We start from the raw sequence: 17063 nt of genomic DNA, 5'->3' as shown, positions 1-17063 counted from the left end.
CACTTGTAAAGAATGTGAGGATCTCCTCAATTTAAGATAAGGTTTGTCCCTTGTATGATATAAATTGATATTATTCTATGATTATACCATCTATCTCTTCATATTTGTGCAAATCTTTCTAAAACAGAAAATGGACACAATTCAATGGATATCAATCAACAAAGAGGTAATAATATGTAGGCTATAAGAATATGTTGAAGGCTAGCTGTATTGGGTGCAGATGACTGAACTGCTCACTTTTGTGTCTGTGTCTGCAGGTATACAGACAAGGAGATATATCAAAGGTATTTCAATTGGTATTGGTGGTATGTAGATCACATTTACCATCCTTCCTTACCTCGTCAATGAATATCCCATAGGCCTCTACATTACCTCTACAAGGTATGTGTATGAAAACCATTATCAAAACAGTTTTTCATTCACATTCACCACAAAAACCAAGGTATGAATACTGCCGTGTGCATATTTTGTTAATCATCTGTATAACTACCACATTTTTGGATTCACAGACTTCACCCTCCCGACACCTCTGATGAATATAACATGAAACCTGTTCGATCACCATGCACTGCAAAATCATTCTGGCTATGCATAAGGAGAACATCAACACATTAACATCAACAAAGCAGAGCATATACCCATTGGACTTGGGGCTCTGCTGAGAGTTTACCTTATCTGTTACGTCCTGACCAGTAAAGGGGTTATTTGTTATTGTAGTTTAGTCAGGACGTAGCAGGGGGTGTTTGTTTTATGTGGTTCGGGGTTTGTTGGGCTATGTACTTATGTAAGAGGGGTGTTTGTTTTATGTGTTCCGGGGTTTTTTGGTCTATGTTCTATGTTAGTGTACTTCTATGTTCAGTCTAGTCTATCTATTTCTATGTTTAGTTCATTCGATTGACCTTCAATTGGAGGCAGCTGTTCCTTGTTGCCTCTGATTGAAGGTCCTATGTATAGGGGTGTTTTTGTAATGGGATTTGTGGGTAGTTGTCTCCTGTTTTGTGTCTGTGCACCTGACAGGACTGTTTAGTGTCGTTCGTTGTTTTGTATACGTAATTTGTTTGTTTTTCCTTCTTTTGATTTAATAAAGAAGATGAGTATACACGTTCCCGCTGCACCTTGGTCTAATCCTTACGACGCCCGTTACAGAACTACCCACCACCAACGGACCAAGCAGCGGGGTAAGGAGCTGGAGAGGAGCTATCGGGAGTCGTGGACCTGGGAGGAGATCCTAGCCGGAGAGGGACCATGGAGGAAGGCTGGAGAGGACCGGGAGGGTTTTGTTGGAGCACAGTTGGCATGGAAGCCTGAGAGGCAGCCCCCCCCCAAAAAATGTGGGGGGGCACACGGGTAGTTTGGCTGGGCCAGGGTTGAGCCCGAAGCCAACTCCCCGTGCTTACCAGAGGCAGCGTGGTACTGGTCAGGCCCCGTGCTATGGGGTGATGCGCATGGCGTCGAGGCCGAGCATCCACAGGCCGGTATGCTCGGTGCCAGCGTCCTGCATTTGCCGGGGGGAAGCGGGCACCCAGCCAGTAAGGGTGGTGCCAGTCCTGCGCTCGAGACCGCCAGTGCGCCTTCACGGCCCAGTGTATCCTGTTCCCGCTCCCCGCACTAGCCCTGAGGTGCGTGTCTCCAGTCTGGCGTTTCCAAAGCCAGCACCACGCACCAGGCCTTCAGTACGTCAGCCCAGTTCAGGATGTCCTGTTCCCACTCCTCGCACTAGCCTTGGGGTGCGTGTCTCCAGTCTGGTACCTCCACTACCAGCCCCACGCACCAGGCCTCCAGTGCGTCAGCCCAGTCCAGCTCATCCTACTCCTGCTCCTCGCACTAGCCCTGTGGTGCGTGTCCTTAGTCTGGCACGTCCTAAGCCAGCTCCACGCATCAGGTCTTCAGTGCGCAGTCCCCGTCCAGAGCTTCCGGCAACAGTGCCTCGTCCAGAGTGTCCGGCGACAGTGCCCTGTTCAGAGTGTCCGGTGACAGTGCCCTGTTCAGAGTGTCCGGCGACAGTGCCTCGTCTAGAGTGTCCGGCGACAGTGCCTCGTCCAGATTGTCCGGCGACAGTGCCTCATCAAGAGTGTCCGGCGACAGTGCCTCGTCCAGAGTGTCCGGCGACAGTGCCCCGTCCAGAGCTTCCGGTGACAGTGCCCCATAGAGAGACAGCCCACAGTCCAGAGCCAGCAGACGGCCCACAGTCCGGAACCGAGAGAGACGGCCCACAGTCCGGAGCCGAGATAGACGGCCCACAGTCCGGAGCCGAGAGAGACGGCCCACAGTCCGGAATCGGCGCAGCCAGAGTCGCCCTACAGTCCGGAATCGGCGCAGCCAGAGTCGCCCTACAGTCCGGAATCGGCGCAGCCAGAGTCGCCCTACAGTCCGGAATCGGCGCAGCCAGAGTCGCCCTACAGTCCGGAATCGGCGCAGCCAGAGTCGCCCTACAGTCCGGAATCGGCGCAGCCAGAGTCGCCCTACAGTCCGGAATCGGCGCAGCCAGAGTCGCCCTACAGTCCGGAATCGGCGCAGCCAGAGTCGCCCTTCAGCCCGAGGTCTCCAGCAACGCACATCAGCCCGAGGTCTTCAGCAATGCACCATAGCCCAGAGACTTCGGGAAGGGGTAAAGTTTAATGAGTATTTAGCGGGGGTGGACAGGGTAGTTTGGGGAATAAGGCCGGAGCCTGAGCCACCTCCGTGGTAGGGGGTTGGGGGAGGGGGGGGGGGGGTGTAGCACGGGAACTGTCGGTGACGGTGGCCACCCTCCCTTCCATCCCTTTAGTTGGGATTATTTTTTGTTTGTGTTTAGAGTTATTGGATTAGGTTTTGTTTTGTTGTTTTAGGTGCATCCGGGATCTGCACCTTTGGGGGGGGTACTGTCACGTCCTGACCAGTAAAGGGGTTATTTGTTATTGTAGTTTGGTCAGGACGTGGCAGGGGGTGTTTGTTTTATGTGGTTTGGGGTTTGTTGGTCTATGTTCTATGTTAGTGTACTTCTATGATCAGTCTAGTCTATCTATTTCTATGTTTAGTTCATTGGATTGACCTTCAATTGGAGGCAGCTGTGGCTCAGTTGGTAGAGCATGGTGTTTGCAACGCCAGGGTTGTGGGTTCGATTCCCACGGGGGGCCAGTACGGAGAAAAAGAAATGTATGAAATGAATTGAAATGTATGCACTACTGTCGCTAAGGGTAAGAGCATCTGCTAAATGACTAAAATGTAAATGTAGCTGTTCCTCGTTGCCTCTGATTGAAGGTCTTATGTATAGGGGTGTTTTTGTAATGGGATTTGTGGGTAGTTGTCTCCTGTTTTGTGTCTGTGCACCTGACAGGACTGTTTAGTGTCGTTCATTCTTTTGTATACGTGATTTGTTTGTTTTTCTTTCTTTTGATTTAATAAAGATGAGTATACATGTTCCCGCTGCACCTTTGTCTAATCACGTAAATTATCTTTAGATTTTTTATTCTGCTTTGCCATTAAGATCATAATAAACACTGAGGACTATAATATTGTGTTATTATTGTTATGCTTATTATTATTATTAACAATAATAGGGGAGGTGGGTTAGCTAAAAAATTAACCCCAAAAGGTTCTTTAAGGATCCATTAAAAGGGGTTATTCGAAGAACTTATAGGGGTTCCCCCACAGTTTAAATTTGAAGAACCCCTAAAGGATGCTCCAGGAACCTTTTCTTTTTAGGGTGTAGACTATCTTACCGTATACATCATGGATGGACGCTTCTCCCTGTCACGGTTGCCATGGTTGCCCTTAGTTTGAAGATGTAATCTGGAGACAGGTGTTTTCATCATCTCATTAGCTATCATACTCTAATTCCACTGATTTCAAAACTCGGTCCTCCAGAAAGTGGAGAGCAACACTTAAGCAGTTCTACTATGCGATATAGTTTAAAAAAAAGCTGCGTTAGACAGGATTACCAACACTTTCTAACCAGCTAAAATAGACAGAAGTGTGCTATATGGCAGACCAACCCGAACTCATCTCTCGGCATGTCCAGCCCACTCATTATCTCAGCCAATCATGAATAGCGGACTTTTTCTGTGACTAAACCAACTAGGCACGTAATTTAACAATTTTAATCGTATTTACAGATGCATACAAGTTTGTTATTAAGGCACATGAAAGTTCACAGGTTCCAGAAGGAATTTCTTCAAAAGAAAACGCATTTTGATTTAATTTTAAAAGTTTGCATTCAGATGGCTCTCCTGTGAAGTAGTGACCCGCAACATATGCCTAGTTTCCTGAAACGAGTCACAATTAGCGAGATGTTTAGTAATAGATATGCAAAATCTCCAATTGGTCTTAAAACACAGACTGAATGCATGACTTCCAAGAGAGTAAAGGCAACACATTTCTTATCAAAAGGAAGAAATGACTCAATGAGCCAACACCACCTATCAAACCTGGTCAACAGAAGACGCAGCATAAACAGATCAGAGAAAGTAATTAAGAAGTTATTTCCAGGGCTGGGTGGTCTGGACTTATAAATCAGTGAAACCATGGGATTGGTATGTGCTATGAACACGGACAGCATGTGGATGAATATGACTTTTCCTATCACGGGGGCGATCAAAGTAATGAATCCAGGTTGAAAGAGAAACTGTTATTGTTCTATGAGCAGACAATGAACTAATGTTGCATCCTATTATATGTTGAGAGCATAGAGATGTACTAGAGTCCATCGCCAATCTTTGCATGTGTGCCATCTATCCAACTCTTTGGGTTAGAGGCAATAATTGTGACAATTTAGCAGTCCACAGATTGAGATGGCCAATGGCATTACTTTAGGATTATGGGAACTATGGTGTGGAGATTTTTTTTTCTCAGGATTTGCATTATTTGTTTTTACGCATTTGTTTTTTAGTCATTTAGCAGACGCTCTTATCCAGAGTCACTTACAGTAGAGTGCATATATTTTCATACTTTTTTTCATACTGGTTCCCTGTGGGAATGGAACGCACAACCCTGTCGTTACAAGCACCCTAATCTGCAAACTGAGACACATGTCTGTCATTATTTAGTCATGCTCTTCTTTCCAAATATCAGAGAACCAAATTGTGTTAGAACAGAGAATATAATGTTTTCCCAGGAATGAGGGTAACATTCCCAACTAGAGCTAACATGGAACAAACACCACAGTGTACATACATCAGATACTCACTCTAACACTGCAAACAAACCACAACCACACATACACAAGTAGTAAATCACCACCAAGGTGTGGTCCTTACCTTGAAGAGCCGCAGTATGTTGGCCACCATGATAGACACAGAGCTGGAAGAGGCTCCGATGACTCCCACCACCCTCTCAGGCTTGGTGATGATGGGTGCCCCCCCGCCGAGACACTTGACGTCCGTCCCATCCTTCTCGATGAGGGCCTGGACGAAGGTGAGTGACTGCTCCAGGGCGTGGGTATCCCGGGAACACGTGTCTAGGATGCGCGCCCCCAGCGTGATATTGGGAAGCAGGGAATGGTCATTGTTGATACGGTCCAGGGCGAACAGCATGGCCTCCAGACGATGGATCCCCTTCTCCTTCTTCAGCTCCCCGCAGGCCTTGCCTTCGTTGCCCCTGGAGTGCACGGGGAACAGGCCTCCCAGGGAGATATCCCCGTCGATGCGGATGGAGTTGAGGTGTGTGCCGCTCGGAACTTTGGGTTTAGCGGCTTGGGCGGCCGTGAGAGAGCAGTAAAGAAGGAGTAAGAGCCTGATCAGGCTGCCTCTGTGACAGATCCTGCCAGTCCGATGCAGAGCACACCCCTGGGGCTGAGACACCATGACCACAGCCCAAACACAAATCCAGACACACTCTAGAACCCAGCGGAATCAGGAACACAAAGAACACTAGTCTACTCTATATCCAGAGGGTTAAACTTAATAATACCTCTTGAAGCAGTGGGCACAGAACAGGCGTCCTCTCATGTTGCTTTGCTCTTAGAAGCACTCAATTATAATAGGAGCATGAATTTAGATGGCTCTTCAAAGGATATCTCCTCTTCCTTTCTTACATATGCATCTCCTTCTTTCCTCCTCACTCCATGGTCTGACCAACGTGGTGGGCACTCCTCTGCCCACTGTAACTCACCACCCTGCCTATGGAGATCCCTCACAGGTGGGGTTCAGGCCGCTCAGGTCTCCGGGCTGCTGAGTGAATTCCTGCAAGATAAAGCAAAGTAGAAGCGATGAGACACACCACACAGTGACAGAGGGGCTAGATATGAGAGAAGGGATACGTGTTGGTTTGAGCTTTTCACTGCTTTCTTTTTCTATCTTAACTCCATTTGCTGCAATCATGTGTGGAATGATGAGACAATTATTTTTCTCTCAATCTCAAACGCTCTCTCTCTCCCTCCTCCCGCTCTCTCTTCTCCCTCCCTACTCACCTCTCCATATTGAATTTAGAAGGGTTGCCATGGACTCCCAAGGTCGAAAGGCATGAAAGTCAGCTCCCAAACTCCTCTTTTCAACATACCCAGTAAGAAACGCTGCCTACTGTACTAACGTGCCTACCATTGTTAGGTTGCTACACATCATACACAAAATGTTATCTCATGTCTTGATTACATGTCCTAAATCTCTTTAGGCCCTTACAGTAGGGCCCTAAAGTGGAACTCCAGTCTCCTTTCACCACAATGATTAGCTCTTTTTCCATCTATTGCTCCTCTATTGTTCCCGCAATAATGAGGGGAGGCCGATTACATCACATCAGACCAACTCCTTGAATGGCCTACTCCTTGAAGTTTGCAGTTTTGTCAAAAAAAATCCACTATTTTTCTCAATACGTTTTTTTTACCCTTAAGTGTACATTCATGTATTTACACTTGGGATATTGTTTTTCAACAGGAAATGCTCAAAAATAGCTGGAGGGCTTCTTTGAATCAGATATTTTTGTTGGTGACTCTCTCGTCCATACAATTCTGTTGATTATAACATTTCCCTGTATTCAAAGATGACACTAAAAGGCAAAAACAGACCAACATGTTAAGAGTGTCTTTTATACAAATTCACCATGCTATTGACACAATATCCCTTCTGTTGGATGACATATCAGAGAGGAGGCAGATATTGGATGAATCATCACCCTTTCTCCTCCTTTTCTATTCTTCCATCAGCCCATTTCCCACTCCTTTCTTCCCTACACCCACAACGCTGGCATATCTGAGACTGCGCCTTGGACGGCATAAAACCGTAGGGATGGTTTCTCTGAAGAGACTGTGAAATTGTAATGATGACATTACTACAGAAGGAAAGCTGCTTTGATACAGGAGTAGGTAAGAGGGGAAATGTCCTCAGGAGAACTAGCGTTTCAGAGTTAAACCCATAGTGTGACATGGTTCTTTAACTCTACATGCTCACAGTCACTTGTGTGAAGAAAGAGTCCCAAGCTAGCCCAGATAGGATTCAATTCCACAAATCCTACTGAAGGACAGTGTAGAATAAGAGTGTCATTGGACAAGTAGAATAACCTCTATTCATTGATCTGGAGCAGCTTTTCCCAAACTCAGTTCTGGGGGCCCCAAGTTCTGGGGGCACATTTTGTTTTTTGGCATAGTCCTACACAGCTGATTAAAATCATCAAAGCTTGATGATGAGTTCATTATTAGGTTCTGGAGAACTGCTTGTGAAACAACTTGTGATGGGAAAACAAGGCTTTCTGAAGAATTTGGGTCTTTCACCAAATTGTGTTGAAAAACGGTTCATTCCTAAGAGCTTTAAGCACAATGCATATTAAGGGCATCTGCTGGTCAGTAATAAATAGCAGCTTCTGGTGTTCATATAGCACAGGGATGTAGGCCCGTGGATCAATTTCCCAATATTGAACTCAGTCGGGGTCTCAATTTACGGGGTCTCAAATTACTGTTGGGAGCTAAAATAGTAGAATACACAAGGCACAATTAAAACATTTCACTTAGGGCCCCCAAAAGGCTAGGGCTGGCTCTGACTGGATTTGTGGGTATGGATGGGGGTACGCAGACCCGAGTGCCACTGCGGCCCCTCATGATGAGTTCAGATTTTTTGTGACCCTAATCCCCATCAATGTTGCCCATCCCTGATATTGAAGTTTCTCCCACATTGTTAATCAAAACTCCATGGCGTAGCGATTAGTCAAAGGTTTTGAAATCTAATACTCATTTAAAATATGAGGCTTGCATCTTACATTATGCACACCTTTTTTGCCTCCAAGTTCACTATTTTGGCCCCAAAAAACGATGAATCCATGGCATTACTTAGGATACGTAGAAGAAAAGCTTTAATATCATAGGCGATATTGCGATATGCCTGGTTGGGCCTCTCACTGACATTCACAACTCAACAATCATCTACACTGAACAAAAATATAAACGCAACAGGTAAAGTGTTTCATGAGCTGAAATAAAAGATTGCAGAAATTTTCCATACGCACAAATAGCTTATTTCTCTCAAATTGTGAGCACACATTTGTTTACATCCCTGTTAGTGAGCATTTCTCCTTTGCCAAGATAATCCATCCACCTGACAAAAAGCTAATTAAACAGCATGATCATTACACAGGTGCACCTTGTGCTGGGGACAATAAAAGGCACTAAAATGTGCAGTTTGTAACACAACGCTGATGTCTTGATGGGAGCTTGCAATTGGCATGCTGACTGCAGAAATGTCCTCCAGAGCTGTTGCCAGAAAATTTCACGTTAATTTCTCTACCATAAACCGCCGCCAACGTAATTTTCGAGAATTTGGCAGTACGTCCAACCGGCCTCACAAGCGCAGACCACGTGTATGGCTGATGTCAACGTTGTGAACAGAGTGCCCCATGGTGGCGGTGGGGTAATGGTATGGACAGGCATAAGCTACGGACAATGAACTCAATTTGCATTTTATAGAGATACTGTGACGAGACCCTGAGGCCAATTGTTGAGCCATTCATTTGCCTCCATCACCTTATGTTTCAGCATGATAATGTACGGCACAAGGATCTGTACATTCCACAGGCCACAATCAACAGCCTGATCATCTCTATTCGAAGGAGATGTGTCACACTGCATGAGGTAACGGGTGGTCAAAACAGATACTGACTGGTTTTCTGATCCACGCCTCTACCTTTTTTAAAGGTATCTGTTACCAACAGATGCATACAGTGCATTCGTAAAGTATTCAGACCCCTTTCCTTTTTCCACATTTCGTTACGTTACACCGTTATTCTAAAATAACTTTTATTTCCTCATCAATCAACACAAAATATCCCATAATGACAAAGCAAAAACTGGTTTGTAGAATTTTTGCAAATTTATTAAAAACAAACAACTGAAATATCACATTTACATAAGTATTCAGACCCTTCACTCAGTACTTTTTTGAAGCACTTTTGGCAGCGATTACAGCCTCGAGTCTTCTTGGGTAAGACGCTACAAGCTTGGCACACCTGTATTTGTGGAGTTTTTCCCATTCTTCTCTGCATATCCTCTCAAGCTCTGTTAGGTTGGATGGGGAGCATTGCTGCACAGCTATTTTCAGCTCTCTCCAGAGATGTCCGATTGGGTTCAAGTCCGGGCTCTGGCTAGGCCACTCAAGGACATTCAGAGACTTGTCCCGAAGCCACTCCTGCGTTGTCTTGGCTGCGTGCTTAGGGTCGTTGTCCTGTTGGAAGGTGAAGCTTCACCCCAGTCTGAGGTCCTGAGCGCTCTGGAGCATGTTTTCATCAAGGAGTTCTCTGTACTTTGCTCCGTTCATCTTTGCCTCGATCCTGACTAGTCTCCCAGTCCCTGCCGCTGAAAAACATCCCCACATTATGATGCTGCCACCACCTTTCTTCAAAGTAGGCAGTGGTGTAAAGTAAAATTACTTTAAATTACTACTTAAGTAATTTTTTGGGGTATCTGTACTTTACTATTTATATTTTTGACAACTATTACTTTACTACATTCCTAAAGAAAATAATGTAGTTTTTACTCCATACATTTTCCCTGACACCCTAAAGTACTTGTTGCATGATGAATGCTTAAAAAGGACAGGTAAATGGTCCAATTCATGCACTTATCAAGAGAACACATGGTCATCCCTACCGCCTCTGGCAGACTCACTAAATATAAATGCATCATTTGTAAATTATGTCTGTGTTGGATTGTACCCCTGACTATCCGTCAATTTAAAAAAACTAAATGAAAATGGTGCCTTCTGCTTTGCTTAATAAATATGTATACTTTCACTTTTGATACTTTAGAATATTTTAGCAATTACATTTACTTTTGATACTTAGAACCAAATAATTTTAGACTTTTACTCAAGTAGTAATTTACTGGGTGACTTTAACTTTTTCTTGAGTAACTTTCTATTAAGGTATCTATACTTTTACTCAAGTATTGGGTACTTTTTCCACCACTGACCGGAGGGATGGTGCCAGGTTTCCTCCAGACGTGACGATGGCATTCAGGCCAAAGAGTTCAATCTTGGTTTCATCAGATCAAAGAATCTTGTTTCTCATGGTCTGAGAGTCTTTAGGTGCCTTTTGGCAATCTCCAAGTGTGCTGTCATGTGCCTTTTACTGAAGAGTGACTTCCGCCTGGCCACTACCATAAAGACCTGATTGGTGGAGTGCTGCAGAGATGGTTGTCCTTCTGGAAGGTTCTCCCATTTCCACAGAGGAACTCTAGAGCTCTGTCAGAGTGACCATCGGGTTCTTTGTCATCTCCCTGACCAAGGCCTTTCTCCTCCGATTTCTCAGTTTGGCTGGGCGGCCAGCTCTAGGAAGAGTCTTGGTGGTTCCGAACTTCTTCCATTTAAGAATGATAGAGGCCTCCGTGTTCTTGGGGACCTTCAATGCTGCAAACAGTTTTTGGTACCCTTCCCCAGATCTGTGCCTCGACACAATCCTGTCTCAGAGCTCTACAGACAATTCCTTAGACCTCATGTCTTGGTTTTTGCTCTCACATGCTCTGTCAACTGTGGGACCTAATATAGACAGGTGTGCCTTACTAAATCATGTCCAATCAATTGAATTTACCACTGGTGGACTCCAATCAAGTTGTAGAAACATCTCAAGGATGATCAATGGAAACAGTATACACCTGAGCTCAATTTCAAGTCTCACAGCAAAGGGTCTGAATACTTACGTAAATAGGGTATTTTATTTTTATTTACAAAAATATATATATCTTCGTCATGATGGGATATTGTGTGTAGATTCATGAGGAATTTGTTTTATTTAATCAATTTTAGAATAAGGCTGTAACATAACAAAATGTGGAAAAAGTCAAAGGGTCTGAATACTTTCCGAAGGCACTGTAGATAATTACCACAACTGTACGCTCTGCTGAACAATGCAACACTGTGCTGTTTCAGATGGATAGTTCTTGTATCGAGAGAGACAAACTAAATTATAAAACGCATCTGCAAATTGACATCAGGTTTGATAGGATTACCGTAAATTCCGGACTATAAGCCGCAACTTTTTTCCCACGCTTTGAGCCTCGTGGCTTAAACAATGACGCGGCTAATATATGGATTTTTCCCGTTTTCCCGTTTTCCCGTTTTCCCGTTTTTTCTCCAAAAAAACACATTCTGTGACGTGCTCAGTTTTTGGGCGGCATGAAGCTTTCATTAGACCAATGAAATTGCCGAACGGGTTAAGGTCAAACAACTTTTTTGTTTAATGTTTAGATTAAATCGAGCGCTCTCAAACTTCCCATCATCCTGATTACGGTAGTCATTTTGTCACCCTCATCATGGCAAAGACACGGAGAAATGCATATGATGCAGCTTTCAAGTTGAAGGCGATTGATCTGGCTGTTGGAAAAGGAAATAGAGCTGCTGCACGGGAGCTTGGTCTTAATGAGTCGATGATAAGACGTTGGAAACAGCAGCGTGAGGAATTGACTCAGTGCAAAAAGACAATTTACTGCAAATGTTTTATTTTTTGTTACAAGCCGTGTTTCGTTAAAGCCTATTTATTTTTGTTACAAGCCGTGTTTCGTTAAAGCCTATTTATTTTTGTTACAAGCCGTGTTTCGTTAAAGCCTGTGTAAAGTTAATTTGTTTCAATGTACCGGTAGGCACCTGCGGCTTATAGACATGTGCGGCTTATTTATGTTCAAAATAATACTTTTTTTTAAATTCAGTGGGTTCGGCTTATATTCAGGTGCGCTTAATAGTCCGGAAATTATGGTAGCCTTTTTTTTATTTCACCAGCTTTTAGCCTATGCTTTCTCTACCAACTAACCTTGTGGTTAGAGTGTCTGCCTTGAGTTTGGAAGGTTGGGAGTTTGATCCCTGGCTGAGTCATACCAAAGACTATAAAACTGTGCCGCAATGCATCTCTGCTTGGCACTTAGCATTAAGGAGATAGATTGGGGGCAAGGCTCTGCGATAGACTTGTGTCCTGTCCAGGGGATATACGTGAAGCCTTGTTCAAGGCTACTTACTTACTCGCAAATGGTTGCTGTCCTGTATGTTCCTGACACTGTTCAGTCTTGGCAGCAGGAGCAGTAATGGGATCTGAAGGAACAATCTCCCAGCATACAATAGAGGTGAATGTGCTGGTTTTGCCAAAGGAGTGGGTTAGTCAGACGATGGACTGCTGCACCAAGGGCCAAGGTTCATTGTGAGCATATTGGAAGTGGAAAGGTCCTTTGAATACACTGAACTATCTGCTACTGAGTGAAGTAATTTCGCAGAGTTCATTCACCGCAGGTTCCCTTTAAATGCAGCAGAAAGAGAAGGGAGGGAGAGCCCAGGAAGCCCTACCCCCAACTGACTGTCAACCCCCCCAAAGGCCAACCACACATCCACAGCACAGGACACCTAACTAAAACTAAATAAAGATAATAACGGAATAGAATTCTAGAAATTCAACAGCTTTTACCTACACTATAGATATATGATATAGTATTTGGAGAGCAATAAGAGAAGGTCCTGAGGAAGATTCATGTTATTGTGGTAAGCAATGCTTCTGGAATCAAACTATTGTTTTAAAGGGCAGGTCTCTAAAGGGGTACAAATATAACAGATATTCCCCAGTTATAATTTGCAAAATTAAGAGGTGGTCATATTTATATGGTCATATTTCCCTGCAAAAGACAAAGCAATATGGCAACAATTTCAATCACTCAATAACAACTTAATCTGGATAATCTTTGGATCATATGATGTTAACTTGTTTACTCACTCAACAAAATCACAGCATTGTGTTTAAATTAGCTCTGGGAACACAAGAATGCATCAATCAATATTGTCGACATCAGAATTCCCCTTTATTGTCTCCCAGGTTAAGATGCATATCAAGTAATAATCCCACTGTGATTGTGGGTGAGAGTGTTCCACACTCACAGTCTGCAGTTTTGACAGTCAGGTCTGTTTACTTGGCCTGGCCTTGAATGTCTATCTCTGAACCCTCTAAATATCACCCCACCATCACAGGTCGCCAGAGACCAGGGAAAATCCCATTTAAATCATCAGTCAGGGATTGGGATAATCACAGGCCAGTGGGATTATGGAACGGAAAATTTGAATCAAACCGTATAAACAATGGTAAACTGGAATGAGAATATTAGAAATTGGCATATTTAATACGATTACCATATTCTTAATGGTATGAGCTGTGAACAATAGCTAATATTATGATATTCTGATATTAACATTAAGTTAACATTAAGATAAGATGCTTCGAATGTTATTACCATGTGTTTACAGTACATCTCGGGTATGGTTTTGGTTTACTAATGAGGTGGTATTATGCTCAGACGAATCAGTCTCCCACACTGAGAAGGCAGAGACCAAGACTGTGTTTGAGGTGAACAAATGTGTCAATATTTGCAGACTGTCCCGAAGTTAGAGCAGTAAATAGTATATTGAGTAAAACAACAGATGTATCATAGCCACAAAATGTCACAGACCGCTGTGGGAATTATGTGGGATTCATATCAAAAGAATAACCTTTACTCAAGTTTACAGGCAATGTTTGTAATATAGACTGAATTCATTTGAAAAGGGCACAAAATAACCTTTAGGCAAGAGTAGCACGTGTGCTATTGCATACGGCCACATAACTAATAACGGTGATTGAGCATTCAACACCTCATGCCTGGCTGAGCTGAAAAGAAAGGCCTGTTGGATAGTGTTTACTTGTTTATTTCGATTCCCATTAGCTACTCTTCCTATGATGCTAATCACCATTATCTATGCATAATGGTGTGTTTTTGAATTCCATATTTGATATTCGCACTTTAGATATTGACATGCAATACTGCAGCTGTATTATTGCGGGGGGGGGGACTGGACCTTTACCCCTTTGACTACATTTTTCAGTAGGCAATATCCAATCCTCAAAAACCTTTCCCTCTTATAGAATTGGTTAGAGACGTATAGACCATGGAATGGGAAAAAACAACGTTCCTCCTGAACACTTTTCTCAATCTGTCTGCTTTAGAAAATGCACTAAACTTCAAAGCACCCGCATGTGTTTTCTTTGAAGTAGCTGTATTTCTCACAAACAGAACGTGTACTTCAGACCGTCCCCTCAAAAAAACAAGAAAAGAAAACATTCATACCAACTTACACTTCAAAAGGAAGATGTTTCAGCAGGCCAGTCCAAACGGTTTGGCATGCGGTATAGAAAATCCATAAATGGCGACAAGGAGCCACTTGAAGAAAATCTATATTTTTGTTGTATTATTTCCCTCTCCCTTCTCTAAAAGCTGTGTAGCTTTTAGAGAAGGGAAATGGGGAAATGGGTGTATGAGGAAAGCAAGCAGCCAGTGAGAGGCTCTTTAGGATGTGCTGTAGTTCCCCTGGACACAGACAGACAGACAGACAGACAGACGGCAGGAGGAGCTGTCTAATTGACACTCCAGAATGTTGATGCTCCAACAGCCGATCAATAGGAAGGTATGAGACTGCCCTAAAGGAAGAAGTGAATGGCTGGAGAGGGAGAGAGCATGGCTGCACATGAAGGGTTGGAGAGATTGTATCATGCTACTATGATATTTTCATTCTGGAGATGATCGGTTTTAGAGCCTGCAGGGCTGGTTTCGACTTGGTTTTTCTTGGTGGACAGTTGGAAATGTGGAGTGGGGGTCAGAGGTTGCATATAGGTGAATGGTTTATAACTTGATATGGTCTTGACAACAGTATATAATGGATGTTTGGTGAACAAGGTTAATGCTTGGCAACTGCTTGTATCAGACAATGTCGACGCATCCTTTAACACATCTTTAACATTTGGGTTGATTGTTGTTGCACGGTAGTCTCTCAACCATCATTATATTGTTGGCCAATGACAGTGAAGCAATATGCATGGTCTAGATTCAGGCATTGTTGTACGCAGTTATTTTTTATCATGACTGATACACCGTACAACCAAACAACCACAAATTCTATGTAAATTGGGCATCAGCTTTCGTAAAAGGGCCAATAGGTATGTTGGTGATCCTAAACAGAGTATAAATAAAGGTCCTCAGAGATTGATCTAAGATCAGTTTCTGCATTTTCCCTCTAAAGGTAAAGGTCATGATTTGGTGAGGGTAAGCTGATCCTAGATATGTGCCTAAGGGCAACTTCTACCTGGAGACGAGCATCAAACAGCGAGTGGATGACAGCCTTTTCAGTAGAGCTTCTGTCCATTCCCAGAAAATCCCTGTACTTAGTTGCATACAGATACACAGCAAGCTGAGCAGTAGATCCAGTGACAGTTATGATTTATTTAGAGCCTGGAAAATGTGTTAAACTTCAGGAAGATATGATATTATGCATCAGCTGACTCTCGTGGTCGTTTGATTTCCCCTTGATGGGAAACCCTTAGGAAACACTGGCACGATTTGTCTCAGAAAATAACAACTTTATGACAGCCACACGAGAGAGGAGTTCCAGTTATGTGCTGTATATGGAAGATATTTTTTTTCTCCAAATGCATGAGAGGAAAGCCTATTAAAAACGACCGAATTTGAAACAGGTATTTATGGCGCACAATGTAATGGGGTTGTTTGTAGGATAAGTCTGCACTAAAAAGAGGACATTGACGGTGGGAAAAGGAAATGACTGACGTAAAGAGAGCCCTTTCTAAATGTTCTGTTTACTCTCAAAGAATGCTTTCCCCTGTAATGGAGGGATAGATTCATTTAACTGCGTCTGGTGGAAGATAAAATGGTCTGAAATGTGAGAACTAACCCAGACTTCACTCACCCTAAGAGTGCTGTAGAATGGATGCATCACACTGCATTAAGAGAGGGATGAAATAAAAGCATGGAGAGAGGGATGGAGAAAGGAATCATAGGAGGATAGATAGATAGATAGATAGATAGCCCGAAAGAGTAGTAATGTGGAAGCTTGCTAAGTACCCATTACTGACTCCATCTGTCACTTCAAACCTCCTTTATATCCTTTTTTTTCAGTACATTTTTTCTTGTGCAGTCTTTCCTTTTAGAAATAATAAAAAAAATCTCCATTCTAAGCCTACATCAGGACCGGCGTTATGGGCTGCCCCGTTCCTCCTTGCCGGTCCAAATAAAATATTGAAATACTGATCATTTATTTTACAGAGACGCGCGCCGACAGAAAGACTCATCAATCTCAGATAAAGCATCCGAGCGAGCGAAACAGTGCCCCTCCGTATGTGTAGACCATATATCGGATGCTGTCTGGTCCAAAGGAGTACGGCATGTCATACTTTTTTCTGGCCAGACAGCATCAGATACATGGCCTACATATAGTAAGACAGAGGGGCACTGTTTCACTCGCTAGTGTAAGCAGAAGGGAAGAGACGAAACGAGAGGGCTCACTCACCAAAATCTGTTCTGAATAAGCCCAATGCGTTTGTATGGGCGTAATATGCAGATCTAAGCTTGTCGCCTGAAATCCCGCTTTTGGGACAAAGACTCGGAGACATGAGCATCTTGTTATTATATATATATATATATATATATATATATATATATATCTCTGGATCCAGCCACTTGCGAATTGGAAAGGAAAGTTGGCGGGTGCATAGTGCACTGTTCGGATGCTGGATTCCCCAAAGTAATTTGCAAAAATTATATAAAATACACCTGTCTAAATAAGATCATTCAAAATACTTCACCAGAGAGCATTATTTAG

The 17063-nt window shown here is 43.5% G+C and overlaps 1 protein-coding gene across 1 annotated transcript in view; it reads right to left on the bottom strand.

Annotated features, from left to right (window-relative positions):
* LOC106582707 (metabotropic glutamate receptor 4) overlaps positions 1-17063 on the bottom strand; it is a 360285-nt gene that overhangs the window by 282114 nt on the left and 61108 nt on the right. Inside the window, exon 2 of the mRNA XM_014166038.2 lies at positions 5235-6158. Within this exon, the coding sequence (XP_014021513.1) occupies positions 5235-5780 (546 nt within the window). The 5' untranslated portion in view covers positions 5781-6158. The remainder of the gene's footprint in view (positions 1-5234; positions 6159-17063) is intronic.

Source organism: Salmo salar, chromosome ssa22, assembly GCF_905237065.1.
Source record: "Salmo salar chromosome ssa22, Ssal_v3.1, whole genome shotgun sequence".
Lineage (NCBI taxonomy): Eukaryota > Metazoa > Chordata > Actinopteri > Salmoniformes > Salmonidae > Salmo > Salmo salar.
This window is presented reverse-complemented; position numbering and strand designations above follow the sequence as displayed.